General features: G+C 53.9%; 1 protein-coding gene and 1 long non-coding RNA gene across 6 annotated transcripts in view; one reads left to right on the forward strand and one right to left on the reverse strand.

The window, feature by feature from the left end:
- The window catches only part of PDZD4 (PDZ domain containing 4), a 28824-nt gene that overhangs the window by 5656 nt on the left and 4131 nt on the right, over positions 1-19037 (forward strand). Inside the window, exons 1-3 of one of the 5 annotated variants that reach the window (XM_067723623.1) lie at positions 17557-17695; positions 17980-18301; positions 18820-18910. The exons of 1 other annotated variant lie outside the window; for it this stretch is intronic. In XM_067723623.1, the coding sequence (XP_067579724.1) occupies positions 18860-18910 (51 nt within the window). In that variant the 5' untranslated portion in view covers positions 17557-17695; positions 17980-18301; positions 18820-18859. Of the gene's footprint in view, positions 1-17441; positions 18302-18819; positions 18911-19037 lie in introns of those variants that run through there. 3 more of the 5 variants (XM_067723618.1, XM_067723619.1, XM_067723622.1) reach the window with 3 other exon arrangements.
- LOC137217146 (uncharacterized) lies at positions 13382-17507 on the reverse strand. The gene is made up of 2 exons (XR_010940019.1): positions 17369-17507; positions 13382-16890 (listed from the first exon to the last, which is right to left on the reverse strand). It is a non-coding gene; the product is annotated as an uncharacterized lncRNA (long non-coding RNA).

Consider the following 19037-nt stretch of genomic DNA (forward strand, 5'->3'; position numbering starts at 1 on the left):
CATGCGGGGGCACAGGGAGAGCTTGAAAAATCTGGAAATGACCCTGAGTGGGGGAGGGTCATGCATGTTGATAGGAAGAGGAAGAAGCCAGGTCATAAAGGGCAGAAAGGGAGGTAGCCTGGTCACCTAACACTGAGACACAAACGCACGTTCCGAGAGCCTTTCCTGTTGTCCCTGCTTGCCGGGCCTGTGTCCTTCTCTCTGACACCATGACCCCCATGACGTGGATCTGTCTGAGCCACTGATAGAAAAATTCTAGAAAATGCAAACTCATCTATAGTGACAGAAAGTATTTGCAGGGATGGGTGGGAGGGAGGGAGCAGAGGCAGGAGCACGAGGACGCTTTCGGGGATAATGGAAATGGTCACTATCTTGATTGTGGTGGTGGCTTCACAGATGTGTATGTACACCTTATATCAAAACTTTTCAAACTGTACGCTCTAATATGTGCAGCTGATCATGTGGCAGTGGTACCCCGGTAAAGCTTTGAAAGCAAGAAACACGTGTACACCTACCAAAGGAAGAAAAGCACGCGAGAGCACTTAGCCCACCAGGAGCCCCTTCTTTCCTTCTACTTTGGGATCCCTGCCGGGGAAGACGGTGTGGTGTGGGGATACTCAACGGCTCACTGGCTCAGTGCCTCAGTTTCTTCACCTGCTCTATGGGAATAAAGAGCGCCTGCCTCCCGGCGTCATTGCCATTGGGAGATCAGCGGCACTGGGTCCCCTGGGATCTCATTTGGGTGGGGGTGGAGTTGCTGCCATCAGGCCATTTGGTCAGGCGTTAAGGCGTGGAAATCGGATGGAGAAGGCATTCCTCATGAACATGTCACAATTAACGTCCAGTGACAGAAGAATGTCCAATATGATTCTGAGGGTTTTTCTAGTAAGAAAGAAGGGGGAGAAAAACAGAGGCGCCGTGAGTTGTGAAGTGTAACGTGTAAGATTACTTAGGCGATGGACACATGCCAAGGTGGAGGCACATTTGGTCCTTTTGCACGTGAGCCAAGTCAAAAGAAGAAAGATTGAGAAGCTGGGGCTCAGAGCTGGCTTTGGGTGTGACAGGCGTCTCCCCTCTTTGTCGTGCAATCTGTCTCTCCCTCATGCTTGCTTTGAGCAGTGGAAATGAAAAGCACTCCATAAGGGATATCATTCTGATTACTGCGAGACACAGAGCTTGCTTTTGGGCCAGCCAGGTTAGCCCAGAGGTGGGTGGGTGGGAGGACGTGTTCCATCATCACCCAAGGTGCCTGGGAAGCTGTGAGCACACACCCAAACACAGATCTTTTTTTTTTTTTTTTTGCGGTACGCGGGCCTCTCACTGTTGTGGCCTCTCCCGTTGCGGAGCACAGGCTCTGGACGCGCAGGCTCGGCGGCCATGGCTCACGGGCCCAGCCGCTCCGCGGCATGTGGGATCCTCCCGGACCGGGGCACGAACCCGCGTCCCCTGCATCGGCAGGCGGACTCTCAACCGCTGCGCCACCAGGGAAGCCCCCTAAAACTGATCTTAATGATGACCTCCGGAAGTTCTTTGCTTTCCCGTACTGGCCGCACGTGGGGCACCCCTCATTCCCAGCCTCTCTCTCCAGGCAGGACTTCAGAGGGGCCCGAGAGGCCTGCTCTTCCCTGGAAAGGCAGGGGGGCCAGGGCAGGTGGATCAGATTTCCGCTTGCCCCATGGGCACCACCCACCCACTCCCCTTTGTGGAGTGAGAGCAGAGACCCTTTGAAGCACTTGCCTGTGGTCTGAATCCTGTCAAGGTGTGTGCAAGTCCTCCCCGGTTCCTCAAGGGGGTGCTCTGGGCCAGCATGACTCTACCCTGAGGCCCTTGTTAGAATGCAGGATCTGCTCGAGCAGCTCCAGGGGCGGGCCTGGGATTCTGCATTACTCACGACCTCCCAGGGGATGTCCATGCTGCTGGCCCTCAGACTACACTTTGAGTAGCTAGGACCTCGCTCAGGACTTGGATAAATCAGTGAAGCCCCAAATTATGTCAATATCACCTAGGAAGTGAGGTTATTACAAATAAGAGGGGCAGGCCTCACACCTATCAGATCAATTTCCAGGGATAATTGACCAGGTGGGGCCCCAAGGGACATAATCTGTTCTTCCAGGCTACGTGCAGCTAACTGAGCCTCTTCCCATCACCCACAACCTTACCAACCTACAGGCAGCTCACATGGGTACCCAGACACACTCAGCAGCCCCAAGCTACTAAAAAGTCCTTTGAGATGAGGGCTTCTTGTGCTTCTTCCTTCTCTCGCTCCTGCCCCTGGGCAGAAAGAGTGGGCACAGAGCTCTGGGGGGCGGACGGTATGGCCTGTCCAGGCAGCCCCAACTGGGGGCGGGCCAGTCACGCGCGGCGTGTAGCGCTGTGTCCCTGCTAGAGTTCTAACAAATTAAGGCACTTTGCAGCCGCCAATGCAATTCATCCAGTTGGGGGTCATCCTTGGAAGGCAAAACCATGAGATAAAGCTTGCTGGGGGAGAGACAGTCACTGGGTCTCAAGGTGTCACCCAGATTACTTGTGCATTGGGGAGGGAAAATGCAACTTTACAAGGGAGTCGCCAGGTGATCAAACCGAGCCTCCCTAACGGTGGGCAGCCCGGCCCCCTGCCCCTCCTCGCCCTGTGCGGGGAGGGAGAAGGACATAGCCTGCCCTGGGCAGCGCTGTCCTCAAAACACCTAAGCTGAATCTAACCAGGAAGGAAGCGGAGCGGGCAAATCCAGACTGGGACGTTCTGCAAGGCGCGTGCCCTAGACTCTTCCAAGAGGTCAGTGTCATGAAAGGTTGTTTTTTTTTTTTTAATGCATAGATTGTTCTAGATTACAGGAGACTAGAGACCTAATGACCAAGTGTGTGATCCTTGATTGGGTCCTGGATCTGAAAAAAAAAAGAAGAAGAAAAAAAGCAGCTATAAGGGCATTAGCAGTACAATTGGAGAGATGCAGAGGTGCTGACTGTGTCAGTGTTAAATCCCTGAGCACATTAAGGGTGTCGCGGTTTCCCGGGGGGTGGGGGTGTGTGGAGAGCGTCGGTGCTTGGGAATGTGTGTGTGTAGCGAGGAGGGAGCAGGTGCGGTGGAATGTGCACTCCGGGGAGAGCTGGGTGAGGGGAATGCAGATGTCCACGGTCAGATGCGCCAACGTTCCTGTGGGTTGACAATTTTTAAGCTCCAGAGATGGGAACACATGAATGAGGACTTCTGCTGGGCCACTGAAAAGATGGGAGCGCACAGAGCCTGCCTGGCTTCTCCTTTCTCGGTCCTGCTGAGCCAGACACGGCTGCGTCCAAGGTGTTCCTTGGACACTCGCGACAGCAGAGCTGAGATAGCGGGTGCAACGGGGCGCCAGCGCAGAGGCTGACTTCCGGTCTGTGTTCTCGCCTAGCCTAGGTTTCCCAATCCGCAGGGTGGGGTTGGGAGACTCACCCCAACCGTGGGCGCCCCTAGAATTGTGTCGTGAACCCCCTCCCCCTCGCGTTACCCTGGGTGAAAGGGGAGGTCCCTAGACCTCCCGGGGAGCCGTGGGGCCCGCGGGACCCCCAGTCACCCGGGCCAGGGCTCTTTTCTCAGCCTACCCTCCCTCTTCTCGCCTGCTCAGAGATTCCCGATCAGGGCATTTGGGAAGTACGGCGAGGACCTCCCACCCGGAGCCTCCGGCCCAGTCGCGCCAGGCCTCCTAGAGCGGGGTCCGGAGACCCGCCCCGGCCGGGAGTGGGGGCGGAGGACTCGCGCCGGTCGGTCGGGCTGCGCCGGCTGCTGGCGCCGGAGACGCAGCCAACGGGCTGCCAGCCTAGCTCGCGCCGCCGCCGCCGCCGCCGCCGCCGCGCGCTCTTTGTCTGCGGCTCCGCGCCCGGGGAGGCGGGACGAGCGAGCCTGGGCCCCGCCCCCCGCCTCCCTGGGCGCCGCCGCTTCGCGGCGGGGGTCGGGGTGGGGCCGTGCCTCCCGCTTCGCCCACCGGGCCCCTGCGGGAGCGCGACTGCCCGCTGAGCTTCCTGCGTTGCTCTTGCCTGACCCCTTGTCCCCGAGTCCCCTCTTGCCCCCATGTCCCTCTAGTCAGCCCCCGTGTCTCACCTGACACCGATATCCCTTCTGCTGCCCCCCCCCCCGCCGTGTCCCTCCCTCCTGCCCCCGTGTTCCCCTCTCTTATTGCCGTACCTTCTGCAGGTCTTTCCCTCGCTTTCTTTGGCATTTAAAATTTTTTCGTCTTCTGAACCTACCTTTCCCATCAAGCTTTCAGACGCTCTCAGGCGTCTGACCTGGTAAAACCCAAACGTTAGTGCTCTCCCGCATCCCCAAGCCCCAGCCCCAGGGCGCTTGCACCCCATTCTCTGTAGAAGCTCCCCAAGGCTGAGTATCTGTACAGGTCGCCCTCCCCGATTGCCCCCTTTTAGCAAATCCTGAGGACCCTTCTGCGTCCTGATCCAGTCCATCCTCCCGGTCCGTGGTGCACTGTCTTGCCCAGATTCCCTCCTTAGTTTTCCTTCTCTCTGGCTGACTTAAGCTCTGTGTCTCCTCAACTGCTCAATGTCAGGGTGCCTTAGGGTCCTCCTTGGGCCTCTTATCCTCTGCTACACTCAATCCCCAGGTGATAGCCTCCGTCTCATGATTTTAAGTCAAGAACAACCAATCCCTGCTTGAATTCAGTAGCAGTGGTCATATGACACCTGGTTTGGTGGCTCGGTTTGGGATGCGTGTAAGTGGAGTGGGGGCGCTGGGGGTGTCTGCAGGTCTCAGGGACTTCAAATCAGAGACAAAGATGTGCATTGATTAAACAAGTTCCCCAGGTCCCGCCCCTCCCCCCCACCCCTGTGTCTTTTCCAGTGGTCTTCACCTCTGTAAGGGCACTGGTGGTCTCTGGATCCGGGCAGCAGTTTTAATGTTTTATTGTGGGAAAAGATATATGACATCAAGTTTACCATTAGTGACACTGAGTACGTCCACGGTGCGGTGCAGTTGTCACCACCAGCTAGTGCCTGATCGTGTTCATCCTCCCAGAAGGGAACTTCACACCATTAAGCAGGCAATCCCCATTCTCCCTCTCCCCAGTCCCTGGCAACCTCTCATCTACTTTCTGTCCCTATGGATTTGCCTGTTCTGGAATCATACAGTACATGGCCTTTTGTGCCCGCCTTCTCTCACTCAGCTGGGCTGTTTTCATCCACGTCGTAGCATGTAGCAGGACTTCATTCCTTTATACGGTGGAATAATCCACCGGGTGCATGTTACCACATTATGTTTATCCATCTGTTGGTGGACAATGTAGGTTGCTTCCAAATTTTGGCAATTAAGAATAGTGCTGCTGGACTGCCCTGGTGGCGCGGTGGTTAAGAATCCACCTGCCAATGCAAGGGACATGGGGTCGAGCCCTGGTCCAGGAAGATTCCACATGCCGCGGAGCAACCAAGCCTGTGCGCCACAACTACTGAGCCTGCGCTCTAGAGCCCGCAAGCCACAGCTACTGAGCCCATGTGCCACAAGTACTGAAGCCCGCGCGCCTAGAGCCCGTGCTCCACGACAAAGAGAAGCCACCGCAATGAGAAGTCCACACACTGCAACAAAGAGTAGCCCTCGCTCGCCGCAAGTAGAGAAAGCCCGCGCGCGGCAACGAAGACCCAACGCAGCCAAACAACAACAACAAATGAATAGTGCTGCTGGGAATTCCCTGGCGGTCCAGTGGTTAGGACCCAGCACTTTCACTGCTGGGGCCCTGGTTCAATCCCTGGTCAGGGAAATAAGATCCTGCAAGCTGCGTGGGGTGGCCAAAAAAATAAAAATAGTGCTGCTATGAACATCTGTGTACAAGTTTTTGTTTGGGTGCCTGTTTTCAATTCTCGTGTTACTGCTGGGTCATCTGGGAACTCTAGACAGTTTTCCACGTCCACTGCTGTTGACATTCCTACAAGCAGTGTGTGAGAGCTGAATTTCTCCACGTTCTCATCAACTGTTATTTTCTGTGTTTTTATTTCAGCCATCCTAGTGGGTGCGAGGGGCTATCTCATTGCGGTTTTGATTTGCATTTCCCTTGTGATGAGTGACATTGAGCATCTTCTCTTGTGCTCGTTCGGTGTCCCTCCTCCCTCACGGTTCCTTGGTCATTTTCCCCAGCTCAGCAGCAGCTCATGGTAGCCCCGTCTCCACTACCACCCCCTGAGCTGAGCCATTGCAGTTGTCTGCCGGTCTGTCCCCTGCCTCCGCCCTGTCCCCTACGTGCCTTATTCTCCAGCAAGCGCTAAGTCATTCCATCCTAGGGCTTAGCACTGCCTGCAGTGTTCTTCGAAGTCCCTAGCATGGCTGGCTCCTTGTCATCTTTCGGGTCTCAGTTCAAATGTCACCAGAGAGGCTGTCCCTGTGCGTTCTATCAGCCCCCGTCCAAGCTCAAGGCTCTGTATGCTCATTTCTGCCCCGGCACTGGTCTCCCCAAACAACGTGGGGATCATGTCCGTCTTGCCCAAGGTTGTTGCTCCTGTTCTGCCGGTGCTGGGTGAGCCTGGGCTCTGAGCCAGCCGTGGGCCTGTCCCCGAATGCCCTGTTCCGGGACACGTGCCCTCTTCCCTCCAGTGGTTCCTGGCCGACCAGGGACTGGGTCACTGGTGCACCCACACCCCACGTGCCGACCTCACCTCCTGCGCTCTGCCGTGGACCCTCTGAGCCGCAGCCTTGCCCCCCCTTTCCCTCCCACCTTCCAGCCAGGACCCTTGTGGGAGGGGCTGTGTGCTGGATCCCCCCAGGCTCAAGCTTCTGCCCACGGCTTGAAGCAGGCTGCCTCTCAGCTTCCACAAGAGCAACCCGGCATGGCGGGTGGGTGGCGGCGAGGAAATCCCACTCCCCCTCCCTTCCTGGGCTCATTCTTCCATGTCTCTCTGATCCCCGGAGAAGCCCCGGGGAGACAGCACAGCATGGGCTTGTGCCAGGAATCCCTTGTCCTCGGCCCCCTGGGGATAAGGGACTGGGTGTTCCCCAGGGCCCCCCTCAGCGCCTGAGCTGTGGCAAGTGGCCCAGGCACCCAGACTCCCTGCCCGGGTTCAGCCTCTGGTGCTGGGGGCCCTCTGCTTCCTTGCTCACCCCCAACACCCTGGATCGTTGGAAAGGCCTTCGCATGCCCCCCCGCACTGCCTCACAGTCCTCCTTTGGAGCTTGGGTTGAGGCAGTCCCTGAGCCAGCTGTGTGTCAGCTGTGTGTCAGCTGTGTGCCAGCTGTGTGCCAGCTGGGAGCCAGCTGGGAGCCAGCTGTGTCTTGGCTCCTCTCCCGCACCCCTCCCACCCTCACCTCACTCCCGGCCGCCACAGGCACCTGCCTTCCGCTGGTGTGAGGGGCCTTGCCCCGGGGCCTGGCCTACCTTGAGGGGCTGGGCTGGGCACGGCCTCCCTCTGAAGGCAGGCCTGGGGGCCTGCTGGCTGTGCTCCCCCGCTCGCAGGTCAGTGCCTCCACACCCAGGGGCCTCCTGCCGCCCTCTGCTCACACACTGGGCTGGGGGAGCTCAGGGCCCGCTCCCGCAGAACCTCTCTGCAAAGGCAGTCCTAGAGCCAGTGGGAGGTGGGTGTGACGGGGAGGGGCATGGGGGAAATGGGGGGTGGGATGGTGTCTGCTCTGTCCTGTCCCAGGCCTGAGACCAGCTGGCAGCCCCATGACAAGGCCCTTCTCCAGCCTTGCAGAACCAGCTTCCTGATGCTCTGTGGGGTGGGGGTGGAGGCTGTGATTCATCTCCCCCACCTTCCAGGCCGGAGGTCCTGGAGTGAAGGCTCTGCCCCCATCTGGGCTCCAGGCTCCTGGGAGCTGCCCCTTGCATTCTGGGGACACCTGGGCCAGAAAGCACGTCCCGAGCTTCCTCAGATCGGATCGGATGTGAAGTCTGACGGGACTTCATGGCCTGCTCCCAAGGGGCCTGAGCCCAGAGGCTGTACCGCCTGCAGGGGCTGCCCAGGAGTAGAAGCACAAAGCAGCCCATGCCCCCGAGCCTGGGGCCTCCTCAGGGAAACCGAGCACAGGCTAGATTGTTGTAGTTTTTTTTAATTTATTTATTTATGGCTGCATTGGGTCTTCGTTGCTGCACGTGGGCTTTGGCGGGCTACTCTTTGTTGCGGTGTGCAGGCTTCTCACTGCGGTCGCTTCTCTTGTTGTGGACCACGGGCTCTAGGCATGCGGGCTTCAGTAGTTGTGGCTCGCGGGCTCTAGAGCGCAGGCTCAGTCGTTGTGGCACACGGGCTTCGTTGCTCCGTCGCATGTGGGATCTTCCCGGCCCAGGACTCGAACCCGTGTCCCCGCATTGGCAGGCGGATTCTTAACCACTGCCCCACCAGGGAAGTCCCTCCTTCCAGTCTTTAAAGAAGATATTGTGTGATAATTGATACTTACGCACGTACCAATGAATATACATAACGGGCACGTGCATTCCAAATAGTTTTCAAAGCCCCGTGAGCCCCCGTGCACCCTGGGAGCTGGCACATTTGTAGCATCATGAAGCCTCCGTGGGCTCACACCTCCCTCCCCACCTTCATCTGTCAGCTGCCTCCCACGTGCTGAGATCCACACTCTCAGAACTGGGGTCAGCAATGCTATTTTTTTTGAAGTTTGTAAACATTTTTTCAAAAAACAATTTAGCCATGGTATATAAAGTTTGGAAAAAAGCAAGTTCTCAGATTTCCATTTCCCTCGAACAATGTTTTTATATATTCTTTCCCAGTCTTTCCATAAACATACTTTACATGGCAATCGTCATAGTTCACATGGCATTTTATATCTTTTTTGAGAAACAGGCTTGTTATTGGAAGACTCTGGTAGGGCAGCTGTACACTTCGATGAGGCAGACACTGTTAAAAAATTTATTTATTTATTTGGCTGCGCTGGGTCTCAGCTGCGGCGTGCGGGATCTTTAGTTGCGGCACGCGGGATCTAGTTCCCTGACCGGGGATGGAACCCAGGCCCCTCACATTGGGAGCGCAGAGTCTTAACTGCTGGACCACCAGGGAAGTCTCGAGGCAGACAATTGTGCTTAAGACTGTTGTAAAGTTTTGGGCATTAAAAATAATGCTGGTACCTCAATAAGTTAAATGTAGAATGACCATATGGCCCCAAAGATTTGAAAACAGGGACTCAAAAACTTGTACACAAATGTTCACCGCAGCGTGATTCACAATTGCCAAAAGGTAGAAGCAAACCAGTGTCTGTTGAGGGATCAACGGTCTGTCCGCCCAATGCAGTAGTTTGGAATATGATGGAATATTACTCAGCCATAGAGGAATGAAGTACTGATGCCGGCTGTAATGTGGATGGACCTAGAAAACATGCTTGAGGAAAGATGCCAGACACATCGGACCACCTGTTGTAGAATTCCACTTATGAAATGTCTAGAGGCAAAGAAAGGAGATTGGTGAGTGCCAGGGCCTGGGGTGAATTTGGAGAGAATGGGCAGGGGGTCTCCTTTTGAGGGGATGAAAAGGTCCTGGAATTAAATAGATGTGATGGTTGCACAGCTACGTGAATGCACCAAATGCTACTGAACTGTACACTTGAAAATGGTCAATTTTACGTTTGGTGTATTTTACCACAATAAAAAAAATCATGAATGCTGCTCTGAACATCCTGTGATTCATGTAATATCGATTCTGATTATTTTAGGATCTATTACTTAGAGTCAATTTACTGGATCAAAGGGTGTGATGAACATTTTCAAGGTTCTTTATAGTTATTGACAGATTCCTCCAGCAAGTTTACCATTTTATGCTCTGGGGTAACGTTCAGACTGAGAGTGTGTGGTCTGTGATGGGGTCAGCCCGCGCAAGGGTCGCAGTGCGGGTCGGGGGGGGGGGGGGAGGCGGCTGCTACTCCAGGGACCTCTCCCGCCCGCGCCCCAGACCAGGCTCGCAGCTGCTTCCAGGGCAGGGATCTCCAGGTAAACGGGAGTCAGGCCCTCAGCGAGGGGAGGGGGAGGGCCACCCGGGCCACATTTGGGCAAAGAGGCGCCTCTGAGGCGCCGGTCCCCGCCCCCCGGCAAGGCAAGGGCACCTTTCTGCAGAGTCCTCAGTGGAAGCAAAGCGACTTCCAGCCCAGCTGGGTCCACAGGGCGGTCCCCTTGGGCAGCATCTTCAAATCGATTTCCCTGACCGTGGGCTCAGCGAGCAAGTATTTGCTCTCCCTGAACTAGAAGGGTTCCTGGTGAAGCTGAGCGCAGGTCCACGCGAGGTGTGGTGTGAGTGTATCCGGCCAGGCCTTCGGGCGGCCTCCAGAGCCCGATGGAAGGCGAGTCACCCTCAGACCCCCTGCTCGGCATTCTCCCTGGGTGGTCGCTAGGCCTTGAGTGGCGCTTGGGCTCGGAATGGACATGCCTGGGCACCTGGCCTTAAGTGAGTGTGGGTGACAGGAGGGGGGCAGGAGGTGACGAGCAGGTGTGCAAGCAGCAAGAAGAAGGGTGTGTGAGCGGGCAGGAGAGTGCCGAGGGCGGGAGTAGGGAGCCCAAGAGATGAATAAGCTTGGCTGGAGCGCTTAGGGGGAGGGTGGCGAAGGGAGGGGGCCAGAGAAGACCCTCTGCAAGGAGAAGAGAGTCCAACGCAGGATCCTAGACCTACCCCCACTGCCACCAAGCCATCCCACCACAACCCACGCCCCTACCCAGACCACCAGCCCAGAGCCCCCCACCTGAGCCGAAGCCCCGCCCTCTCACCCCACTCCTCCGCACCCTTCCCCCCATGGGTTCCCACCACCCACACGCCCCCAGCCCGCAAGGAGGGGGCTTCTCGAAGCTGTCCCGACTGAGCATGCTCCCTGCCCCTCAGCAGCCTGAGATGCTGACCGTGGTGGGCCTATTCGGCGAATCCCTTAACCTCCCCAGTTTCCTCATCTGTGAGGTGGACGTACCCTCAGTGCCTGTTTCATAGTACTGGCCATAAAGCACTCACAGCAGAATGGGGCACGGTCGCCCGTTAGTAAGTGGTAGCTATTAGTATTGGTTTGTAGCTATTATTAGTAATAATAGTAATGGCATCCCTGCCAGTATTAGAGCCACCCAGGCCAGAAACCTCTGTGCTCCCACATCCCCAGGTCTCACCCATTCCACATCCTAACGGGTGACGGCAGCAAGAGCCCCCCAGCTGGCCTCCCTCCCCCTAGCTGCTCCTCCACGTGGAGATGTTCTGGAATATTTCCTGAGCTTGGGAGAGTATGAGCATCAAAAATGATGTCAGCACGCGCGTGTACTGCCACCAGCCTCGATGTGGGCCTTGTTGGCCTCAGTGTTTTTCCCATGCCTGACCCCGTTCCTCTCCTTCTCTGTCCGAGGGGATTCAGGTTTGCCATTCTGAGGCACATTTTCTACTGTGTGTGCCATTCATAAGCAGGTGTGTTGTCACAAGCCACATGTATGACTATACCACACTTTTTGGAGCCACTCCACCGACGGCCGGCCCTCGGCTCTTTCTAGCTATTAAGATGACGCTGCTCGCTTCCCAGCGTCCCGAAGGGGCATCGATTCAAGCTTATGGGTGGGTGCAGGCTCCCTTTTCCTGGAATGCCCGTTTCCCTTTATTCTGGACAATCCTGTATCAGTTCTGTGCGTTTGTAAGGATCTTCTCTTAGCCTGTCCTATCTTCTCACTGTAGTTATGGTGTCTTTTGTTGTCCAGAAGTTTTACATTTTAACATAGTCAAATTTATCTTTTCCATTCTTGTTTGCCCATGTTTTGTCTTAAGGGAATTCCCTGGCCGTCCAGTGGTTAGGATTCATCGCTTTTACTGCCAGGGTCCAGGTTCGATCCCTGGTCGGGGAACTAAGATCCTGCATGCCGCGAGGCATGGCCAAAAAAAAAAAAAAGAAAGAATTGCTTCTCTATCTCAGCATCATAAAGACACCGTTCTCTCGCCTCCAAGGTAGTTTTACCGTTTAGGACTTTGATCCATTTGGAATTGCTTGGTGTGGGTTTCGAGCAGTGTTAGCCGGGGAGGTGGGGAGCGCCCCCCGGTGGCCTTAGCTTGAGGGGGACTCTGAAGGGAAGCTGGCTTGGGTTCAGACATTTTGGGACTGGAGCGGGGCCATTTGAATGGTGGCTTCGCCGGTGCACGCGAGTCTTCGCTGCCGTAGGGTGAGTGAGGACGAGAAGCGGCAGAACGCTGGATCCTTACCGTGTGCCTGGGCCCGCACTGCTTTGCCCGTTGCCCCGCATTTCCGCATCTTGTTTGTAGCCTTCACCCTTTCTGGGAGGGCTCCTGTCTTACCTGTCCTGGTCCCACACACCTTCATTAGCTCTTGGGGCCCATCGTGACTGCTGAGGAGAAGAGAAGAGGCTGAAGGAGCCCCAGGCGCTCTCTGCAGGAGTGGCCCAGGAGCTCCAGGCCTCCACACCCAGAGAGGTCTGCCTCTGCTCTGCGCCACGTGGGTCAAGGGGAAGGTTGCTGGGCTGTCAGGGGCATCACTCCGGTGGCCTCGATCTGCTCCGTGGTGTGTGTGCCCATCCCCCTCTTGACATCCCAGACCACCCTGCACTCCCCTCCCACTGCCTGGGCCCAGTTTCCATAGCAACGCTGCTGCTGGGTAACGTTTCCAGGGAGACAGACATCCCCGTGTTTCCCAGTGTCACCTGAGCGTCCCACTGCACATGGTGAAAAGGTGAAACGTCCCCCACCCCCCACCAACCCCGGTCAAAGATGCCGAGCACAGCTCTCGGCCCTTGGCCCTTCTGCTTCTTACAGGAGCCCTTGACTTAAGGGCAGTGGGGAGCCGGTAAATGTTCTGAAACGCAAAGCCCTCGTTTGGAGCCTTTGTCGATTTCCATGGTGTAAACACTCCTACCATGGCCACCAGCCCGATGTCACTGAACGCGGGGATGGGAAGACATGCACAGTCGCACACTGTCCTATGGTGTCTCCTTCCAGACACACTAGACCAGATAAAAGTGTAGTAAAATAATTAGAAAGCCATGAGCTTGGAGGACTCATTGCCTTTGTTTTTATTTTTATTTATTTATTTATTTATTTAAAGTTCACACAATGAGATTCTTTAAAAGTATTCCAAGGGACTGAAGAAACATGGTAGTTTAAGATACAAAAGATAGTCACTCTAGGATTAAAAACAAAAGAAAATATTTATAATGATGGTCACCATCTATATTTGGCATTTTATTTCAAAAACTGACTTCTCTTTTTTTTTTAACATCTTTATTGGAGTAGAATTGCTTTACAATGGTGTGTTAGTTTCTGCTTTATAACAAAGTGAATCAGCTATACATATACATATATCCCCATATCTCCTCCCTCTTGCATCTCCCTCCCTCCCACCCTCCCTATCCCACCCTCCCTATCCCACCCCTCTAGGTGGTCACAAAGCACCGAGCTGATCTCCCTGTGCTATGCGGCTGCTTCCCACTAGCTATCGATTTTACGTTTGATAGTGTATATATGTCCATGCCACTCTCTCGCTTCGTCCCAGCTTACCCTTCCCCCTCCCCGTGTCCTCAAGTCCATTCTCTATGTCTGCGTCTATATTCCTGTCCTGCCCCTAGGTTCTCCAGAACTACTTTTTTTTTTTTTAGATTCCATATATATGTGTTAGCATACGGTATTTGTTTTCCTCTTTCTGACTTACTTCACCCTGTATGACAGACTCTAGGTCCATCCACCTCACTACAAATAACTCAGTTTCGTTTCTTTTTATGGCTGAGTAACATTCCATTGTATATATGTGCCACATCTTCTTGATCCATTCATCTGTCGATGGACACTTAGGTGGCTTCCATGTCCTGCCTATTGTAAATAGAGCTGCAATGAACATTGTGGTACATGACTTTTTGAATTATGGTTTTCTCAGGGTATATGCCCAGTAGTGGGATTGCTGGGTCATATGGTAGTTCTATTTGTAGTTTTTTAAGGAATCGTCCATACTGTTCTCCATAGTGGCTGTACCAATTCACATTCCCACCAACAGTGCAAGAGGGTTCCCTTTTCTCCACACCCTCTCCAGCATTTATTGTTTCTAGATTTTTTGATGATGGCCATTCTGACTGGTGTGAGCTGATACCTCATTGTAGTTTTGATTTGCATTTCTCTAATGATTAGTGATGTTGAGCATCCTTTCATGTGTTTGTCGGCAATCTGTATATCTTCTTTGGAGAAATGTCTGTTTAGGTCTTCTGCCCATTTTTGGATTCGGTTGTTTGTTTTTTTGATATTGAGCTGCATGAGCTGCTTGTAAATTTTGGAGATGAATCCTTTGTCAGTTGCTTCATTTGCAAATATTTTCTCCCATTCTGAAGGTTGTCTTTTCATCTTGTTTATGGTTTCCTTTGCTGTGCAAAAGCTTTGAAGTTTCATTAGGTCCCATTTGTTTATTTTTGTTTTTATTTCCATTTCTCTAGGAGGTGGGTCAAAAAGGATCTTGCTGTGATGTATGTCAGAGAGTGTTCTGCCTATGTTTTCCTCTAAGAGTTTGATAGTGTCTGGCCTTACATTTAGGTCTTTAATCCATTTTGAGTTTATTTTTGTGTGTGGTGTTAGGGAGTGCTCTAATCTCATACTTTTACATGTAGCTGTCCAGTTTTCCCAGCACCACTTATTGAAGAGGCTGTCTTTTCTCCATTGAATATTCTTGCCTCCTTTATCAAAGATAAGGTGACCATATGTGCATGGGTTTATCTCTGGGCTTTCTATCCTGTTCCATTGATCTACATTTCTGTGTTTGTGCCAGTACCATACTGTCTTTTTTAAATAAATTTATTTATTTGTTTTTATTTTTGGCTGTGTTGTGTCTTCGTTGCTGGTTTCTCTACTTGCGGCGAGCGGGGGCTACTCTTTGTTGCGGTGCGTGGCCTCTCATTGTCGTGGCTTCTCTTGTTGCAGAGCATGGGCTCTAGGCATGCAGGCTTCAGTAGTTGTGGCACGTGGGCTCAATAGATGTGGCTCACGGGCTCTAGAGCACAGGCTCAGTAGTTGTGGTGCATGGGCTTAGTTGTTCCATGACATGTGGGATCTTCCCGGGCCAGGGATCGAACCCGTGTCCCCTGCATTGGCAGGCGGATTCTTAACCACTGCGCCACCAGGGAAGCCCTACCATACTGTCTTGATGACTGCAGCTTGTAGTATAGTGTGAAGTCCAGTAGCCTGATTCCTCCAGCTCCATTTTTCTTTCTCAAGATTGCTTTGGCTATTCGGGGTCTTTTGTGTTTCTATACAAATGTTGAAATTTTTTGTTCTAGTTCTGTGATAAACGCCACTGGTAGTTTGATAGGGATTGCATTGAATCTATAGATTGCTTTGGGTAGCAGAGTCATTTTCACAATGTTGATTCTTCCAATCCAAGAACATGGTATATCTCTCCATCTGTTTGTATCACCTTTAATTTCTTTCATCAGTGTCTTATAATTTTCTGCATACAGGTCTTTTGTCTCCTTAGGTAGGTTTATTCCTAGATATTTTATTCTTTTTGTTGCAATGGTGAATGGGAGTGTTTCCTTAATTTCTCTCTCAGATTTTTCATCATTAGTGTATAGGAATGCAAGAGATTTCTGTGCATTAATTTTGTATCCTGCTACTTTACCAAATGCATTGATTAGCTCTAGTAGTTTTCTGGTAGCATCTTTAGGATTCTCTATGTATAGTATCATGTCATCTGCAAACAGTGACAGCTTTACTTTTTCTTTTCCGACTTGGATTCCTTTTATTTCTTTTTCTTCTCTGATTGCTGTGGCTAAAACTTCCGAAACTATGTTGAATAATAGTGGTGAGAGTGGACAACTTTGTCTTGTTCTTGATCTTAGAGGAAATGGTTTCAGTAAAACTGACTTCTCTTTTATTCAAAGTTCTGAAAGCAGCCAGATTCATTGGAGGTAGTTTTTCTTGTAGTCACATCTGTCTGACTTTATTGAATTTCCTTTTCTTAATGAATCCTGAGGGTTGAGTTAAATGTTAAATATTGGTGTTTATATAAGGAACATGCACGTTTGCGTTTGCCTTTGTTTTTAATAAAATTCATTTAGTTGTAAGTTTGTTCCATTGAAAGGCCGCTACTGGCTGCGTTTAATGCTGCCTCAAGCATTTCCTGCCAGTTTTGGCTCTGCTAAGGGCTTCAAGGCCAGTCCTCACATTCCCCTGGCGCCCAGCCTTTGCCAGTCCACCCTTCACACGCGTCTCCAAATACACGTCAGCAGCCAGCCCTTTTCTCCATGCACGTGGCCCCACGGGCTCCGTTCCCTCTTCGCTTTATAACTGCGGCCTCTCCAGCTGTCCAGATCCTCTCGGGCTGTGCTGACCACATTCTTACAACTAATACCTTCTTGGTTGACAAGCTGTTTCCTTGATACCCTTTGATCCAATAATTCCACTTTTGGAAAATTTCTCTAACATAACAACTATAGATTACACAAAGATATACATAGAAAATAGGTACAGAACTTACAAACAATGTGTCTCTGCAACCTTCTTTATAATAAAATTGAAAACCACTAGTGATGGACAGTAGGGACCAAGCCAATACACAACGGATGGTCCACGCGCAGGCTGGCGTGCTCCAGGCCTCGGGGCGCCTGCAGTTACAAATTGGAAAAAGAGCAGGAATGAAATATGCCAACACATTCACAGCTTTTACACCCTTGAGATGGGTGATTTTTGTTTTCTTCCTTATGGTTTTCTGTATTTTTCAAATGTTCTACAACGAAACTGCTTTTTTTTATAATTAGACAGACCTGATTAAAAAAATCTTTTCTGACCATGCGAAGATTACAGAGAGGGGAACATAAAAACTGAAACTACTGTCTACAAGGACACAACCAAGTAGCAGCAAGGTGATTATTTGGGTTCCATGAATCAGAGGAGCCACTGGCTGGCCAGGCGTCCCTAGGACTCCTTGTGCTTTCCTTTGACAGCCTGTCTTCCTGGAACGACATCCAGGGCTGGCCTGTTCTTTGCAGCCTGGAAGACATGATTTTGCAATTGCATTGGGCATCTCTGTGAAGCACCCCTTCTCCGGAGACTCCCGGGGAGGGGGTGGCACCGTGAGAAGTGAAGACTGGGACAACAGTGGTCTTATAAGGGCCACTTCCTCAGCACCTCTTAGGCTCGGTGTGTGTTGGCCTTTTCTCTATGGTGAGTCGTTGCTGCCTTGAGGACAGAGACCCTGTCCTCTGAGGCTTCTTGCTCTTCCGGACTCTCCCACCTGAACCCGTTTGTTGACTGACTCCTGTCGTCAGAAGGGAGTCAAGGTCTCCCTCCCACCTTGATATGTTGGATGTTCCCAGCAGATGCTCGGTCATTGCTAAGGGGGCTCCCCGTGATCTTCCCACACCAGCTCTGGCCTCAGTGCTGCTTGAAGGAGGAGGACGGCCGAAGGGGATCTAGGGCCCTCGGGGCGTGGCGCCATGTGGGGGCAGGGCTGAGAAGTGGGGCTCACCTGGGAATGAGGGCGCCCAGGGGTAAGCAGGGCCTCAGCGGGTCCTCACGGGGACATGTCGTCTCTGCCGCAGGTGAACGGGAAGGAGCTCTCCAAGCTGTCTCAGGAGCAGACCCTGGAGGCCCTGCGTGCCTCCAAGGAGCCCCTGGTAATCCAGGTGCTGAGACGCAGTCCCCGCCTCCGGGGCGATGGCTCCTCCCACGACCTGCAGCTGGTGGACAGTGGCACTCAGACCGACATCACCTTCGAGCATATCATGGCGCTGGGCAAGCTGCGCCCACCCACCCCACCCATGGTCATCCTGGAGCCGTACGTCCCGTCTGAGCTGTGAGTCGCCCTCAGGAGGGCCCCGGGCCCTGCCTCCAGAGAGGGCAAGCCACCTGGGGTGGCTGCCCCGTGCCACCCAGAGGCCACACTGTCGCAGCTCTGGGCGTGGCAGGGAGACCCCGACTGGCTGCCCCCGGGCAGGGAGCAGGCTCCTTGGCCTCCGGAGCTGACCGTCTCACCCCAGGGCTCGGGCATCTCCGGGCCTTTAGCCTCTGGCTGGACAGCAGCTGGTGAATGGGCCTGAGGGTCCTGACATGCAGGCTCCCCACTGTATCTACCCCCAGGGCCAAGGGAGGACCGTCCCGGGACTTTGCTGCCGGAAGGTTGAGGTCCTCAGCTCCTCCTCTATCCTTTCTCCTCCTCTGCCGCCCCATCGTCTTCTGCCTCACAAGCATCATCCCTTGAATCTTCTTGCATCCTTGTCTGTCCCATTCCTCTGCCTGCTCTGAACTTCCTCCATCTCTTCGGCTTCTTTCTTTGGCCCGCTCGGAAGAAGGGCCTCTCATCCGGGCCTGGTGGCCCATGACTGTGTGAGCGCTGACTCATTTCGCTAGCCTCACCCCGGCGGCAGGGAGGTCATCCCGGGATCCCCTCCTCCACAGAGAGGTAGGCCTGGGGCTGGCAGTAGCCAAGCTTAGCCTCGGGGCAAGGAGGGCCGCCTGTGGAGAGAGACTGGGCCCTCCTCCGCTGCCCAGCAATCCTCCAGGGCCTGGATAACTCCTGGGGGCACTGCATGAGTGGGGCCAGTGCCAGGTGGGAGGGGCACCCGCAGTTTGGAGAAGTCAGTCCCTGCTGGCTGGCATGGTTAGAGGAGTCTGAGCTAGCGGACAGGACAGGATGGGGTGGGATGGGATGGGACAGGGCGGGGTGGGGAGAGCTAGGCATGCCTGGGTCCTCGCTGCAGATGCCCTCACACTCCTGTTCAAGAAATGTTCCTGGTCTTTGCATAGATGCATGTAGCTCAAAAGGAGGGGGTACAGAAGAGGTAGCTGGGCCACCGCCTCCCAAGGTTGCACCCCGAGCAGGGCTCCATGCCAAGCGCACTGGGACCCGCCAGCTGGGAGCCGGGGCTAGGGAGAGAGGGGAGCAGATGGCTGGCCTGACGCCCCGCTTCTCCTGGGCAGCCCCCCCATCAGCCATGAGTATTATGACCCGGCGGAGTTCATGGAGGGCAGCCCGCAGGAGGCAGACCATATGGAAGAGCTGGAGTATGAGGTGAGCTGGTGGCCAGCCTTGGGCGCCAGCCCCAGGGCATCTGTCTGTGGCCCAGCTCGGGCCTGGCTCCCGAACCCCCAGGCGGCTGGGCCTCGTGGCCCTTTCCCACGCATGGCTGAAGGGCTCA

Source organism: Pseudorca crassidens, chromosome X (genome assembly GCF_039906515.1).
Source record: "Pseudorca crassidens isolate mPseCra1 chromosome X, mPseCra1.hap1, whole genome shotgun sequence".
Classification (NCBI taxonomy): Eukaryota; Metazoa; Chordata; class Mammalia; order Artiodactyla; family Delphinidae; genus Pseudorca; species Pseudorca crassidens.